This window comes from Cannabis sativa, chromosome 6 (genome assembly GCF_029168945.1).
Source record: "Cannabis sativa cultivar Pink pepper isolate KNU-18-1 chromosome 6, ASM2916894v1, whole genome shotgun sequence".
Classification (NCBI taxonomy): Eukaryota; Viridiplantae; Streptophyta; class Magnoliopsida; order Rosales; family Cannabaceae; genus Cannabis; species Cannabis sativa.
In genome coordinates this window covers 13,100,708-13,104,778 of record NC_083606.1, presented here as the reverse complement: position 1 = coordinate 13,104,778, position 4,071 = coordinate 13,100,708, and the positions used below count along the sequence as shown (strand labels likewise).

The window sequence follows — 4,071 nt, the reverse complement described above, 5'->3', positions numbered from 1 at the left end:
TTGATATCTTTGAAACTCGACTTCTCTGCCCATTTGCTGCATTTTAACGCCTGGAATTGGATTCTCATGCCATCACACTACTCCACTACTTTCTCAGTATTTTATTGTTCTCAATGTTTTTGTATTTTACAATTTTGTTTTTTGGAATTTTTTTTTTTATTTGAAAACGATGATGAATGCCCGAACTTTCTCTCAACAAATAATAATGTTTTATTTTTAAAGTCAAAATACTTTTTTTTTTAATTATGTTACCAAACACTCACTATTTTTTATAAGACGTTTTCGATTGAGAACGTGGAAAATAAATAATTTGCACTACGATACACCTCAAGTAAGAGTACCTTTTTTTTTTGAATAATTTGCAGTTGAATAAGGGGCATGTATTTTTATAATAACACATAATAAAATTCTCACTACAGCACTCACAATAAATTATACAAATTAAATAACTTTAATTAAAAAATAGAGAACAGAAGCATGAGATTTACCCCAAATAACCCCTACAAGAGATGATATATTTTATATATTTTTTTTACAACAATAAATAGTAGTTGCTCCACATGTAGAGCAACACTATTCATTGCTCTAAACATTAAATTAGTTGACAATTAAACAAGACAAAATGCCCATGAGAATTATTCAACATATGGAAATAAAATATGATAAACAACTACTCTTGGATAAAACATTATATTAAAACAAGACGATAGAAAATAATATTAAGACTTTTACAAACCATGAAAAATAAAAGTAGTAGACTTAACATTACTCATAATTCTATTTCTAAACATCATAATTCATGGAATTATTTCTCTTGCATTTCAAGCTCTTGAAACCTCAAAAGCACTCCAGCTTGTAATATTGGCAGAAGTAATAATATTCTCCTAAACAAATTAAAAACATACATGGAATAAAATTATTAGCTAGGATACAAATATAATTTATCTTATATAATTAGTCAGCTAAAATAAGTTGATTAATTCTTACTCCTTTGGTACTATTAAGAGAAAAAAAAAATCAAAACTTAGTACATTCTTATTACCTCAATTTTCAAAGCTCTTGATCAAGGAATGAAAGGATAAAACTCTCATAGAGGTAAGCCACAAAGTAGCACATACTCCAACAAATCCAACAAGAAACCCTATCCAAACTCCCATACGAAGCCATGGCATGTCTAACCATTCTACATCATGATCACTTCTATCATCAATGCTTTCTTGATCACCATCATCATCATTATCCCCAAGGCATGATGAGTTTGTTAGAGGAGGGCCACAAAGACCAATATTATTCATGTATGAAGAAGCATTAAAGCTTTGTAATTGAGTACTTGTAGGAATTTTTCCAGACAATTGGTTACTCGAAAGATCCATGTAAGAGAGAAAAGATAATTGTGCTAAGCTTGTTGGAATTACACCTGAGAATTTGTTGTGGGACAAATCTAGTGAATCGAGATTACTTAATTTTCCAATATCCGAAGGGATTTCCCCACTCAAATTATTTCTTGATAGATTAAGCACGACCGCTTCCATTAGATTTGTCAACTCGTGAGGAATTTTCCCAGATAATTTGTTGTATGAAAGATCAATCATTCTTAATAATCCAAGAATATCGATGTACTCATGATCAGCTCCTTTCCACATTATTAATGCATTAAAATTATAGAACATATATTGTTTCTTTGTGGAAGAAATTGATGCAAAAATGAGTCCAAATGTGTCTTGGGCTTTCACCATTGAAGTGATATTATCTATACAAGATGGGATAGCTCCAATTAAATTATTCGAAGAAAGATCCAATATTTGAACAAGTTGAAGATGGCATAGACTCAATGGTATAACTCCATAGAATTTATTTGATTTGAGTCGAAGGAATTGCAAATTTTGTAATCTTTCCCCTATCCATGATGGTATATATCCTTCTAAATTATTCTCCACAACATCAAGAACTTGAAGTTGAGTACAATTTTGTAAAGAAGGCAAATATCCTGAAAAGTTGTTTTGTCTCAAGATTAAAAAGCTTAGGTCATGTAACAAGCCAATAGACCTTGGAACCACTCCACTAAATTGATTGTTGTTCAAATTGAGAACAACCAATTTCTTCAAACTCCACTCACAATTAGGAAGACTTTTTTCAAACACCATATTATTACTAAATTCAAGAACACTTGTTATCCCTTGATGATGAGTTTGGTTACAAAGAAATGAGGTTAAACTAATGAGTTTATCATTATTGGAGAAATACAAGCTTATCACATTGGACAATGAAGGTGGGATAATACCATGGAATTGATTAGAAGAAAGATTTGCAAAAGCTAAAGGGAATAAGGTTTGATTGCAAAACCAATTAGGAATCTCATCTTGAATTCCTGAGTTAGAAATGTCGATTTCGGATATGTATACTTGAGTTTTGAGCCATGTAGGAAAGTGTGGACCTAACTTACAAGATCTTAATAACAAGCTTTCTAGTTGAAATGGAGGAATCCAAGTGGGTGTGAAATTTAATGTTAATAAAGAGTTACCAGATAACTCAAGATCTTTCAATTTGGAATTGTTTTGAAAGTGGACATCAGAAACAAACCCAATGAATGAGTTTGAGGACATGTACAATTTCTCAAGATGATGGAGCTCACCAATAATATTTTCACTTAAAGTACCATTAAGTTTATTATAAGAGACATCCAACCATTTAAGATTAGGAAGCATTGAAAAATTATTAGGAAAGGTTCTTCTTATTTTGTTGTATCCCACATCCAACATTTCCAATGAATTTTTAGCACAACCATTGAGACTTTCTAAAATTTGAGGGAGTGTTGTGTTAAGTTTGTTGAAACCCATATTCAATTCCTTAAGATTACAAAGATCACTGAATGATTTTGGAATTCCACCTTCAAACTCGTTCGATGACAAGTCAATACGTTCTAGAAATCTCATATTTTCGAAAGAGTTTGGAAGGCCACCTTGTAATTGACTCTCTCTTATTGTGAGATTAACCATATTTGTACTCAAATTTAGCAACCAAGGAAAAATTATTGAATGGTTTAATATGGTACTAAACGAAATATGAAAATCTTTGAGAGAATTTGAAGAATTTGCATGGGAAAGAGACAAGACATCTACTTGTGGAAATACACAATTATCAAAGTGTAAACTTAATAAGGAAGGAGTACTTGATTTAATGGAATGAAGCCAATTCGTAGCTTTGTCATTTAAATTTGTGTTGCTCAATCTTAAGATTTTTAATGAAGGGAGATAAGAAAGCCATTCAAGATTAATCAAGATCAATTTACCAGATTGGTCAATATCAAGATCAAGAAACTCAAGTTTGGTGAGATTTTGTTGCTGAGGACTTTTAATAGTGTCAATGATGGGATTATTTGCAAGATTGAGATATTTGAGCTTAGTTAAAGAACCAAGAAACTTGGGAATTTTATTGAAGTTGTTGTTACTAAGATCTAAATACCTCAAATGTTGCAATTCAACCAAAGAGTAGTGATCAATTTCACTTCCCATAAAACATGGCTCCATAAAATCATCATTGTCTAAGCAATCAAAATTAAGATCAAGAGCTATAATATGATTAGTTAAGTTATCACACCTGATTCCTCTCCAATTACAACAATCGAGATTATTGTTGGTTGTCCAAGAAGAGAGAAGATTGTTTGTATCAACAAGGCCTCCTTTAATGGTGAGAAGAGCTTGTCTCTCTTTCTCTATGCAAACACCTTCACACATGGAAATAAGAACAAACAGAAGCACCAAAATTTTGATCATCATCCTATATTGATAAGAGAATTGAAATAAGTGATGCACTTATATTAATTATATATATATCTTTATATATTAAAAGTGCCTATCTAACGGCATTTCTTGGTTTAACAGAATATACTTAAAAATAAAAGAATATTCTGTTAAATTTAACGATTAGCTTTGATCTCCCGTTAACAAATAAACCCAATAATTAAACCCAAAAAATTAAACAATCTTTTAAATATTAATAATCTCTTTTTAAATTAAAAAAATCATCTTAGCCACATATCTCTCTAACTAACTTATCTTGGGAGAATATTAA

The 4,071-nt window shown here is 30.7% G+C and overlaps 1 protein-coding gene across 1 annotated transcript; it reads right to left on the bottom strand.

Annotated features, from left to right (window-relative positions):
• Positions 1 to 606: 606 nt before the first annotated feature.
• LOC115725259 (receptor-like protein EIX2) lies at positions 607 to 3,827 on the bottom strand. The gene is made up of 2 exons (XM_030654711.2): positions 1,043 to 3,827; positions 607 to 884 (listed from the first exon to the last, which is right to left on the bottom strand). The coding sequence occupies exon 1, from the start codon at positions 3,774 to 3,776 to the stop codon at positions 1,044 to 1,046; it is 2,733 nt and encodes a 910-aa protein (XP_030510571.1). The 5' UTR covers positions 3,777 to 3,827; the 3' UTR covers positions 607 to 884; position 1,043.
• Between the last annotated feature and the right edge of the window lie 244 nt (positions 3,828 to 4,071).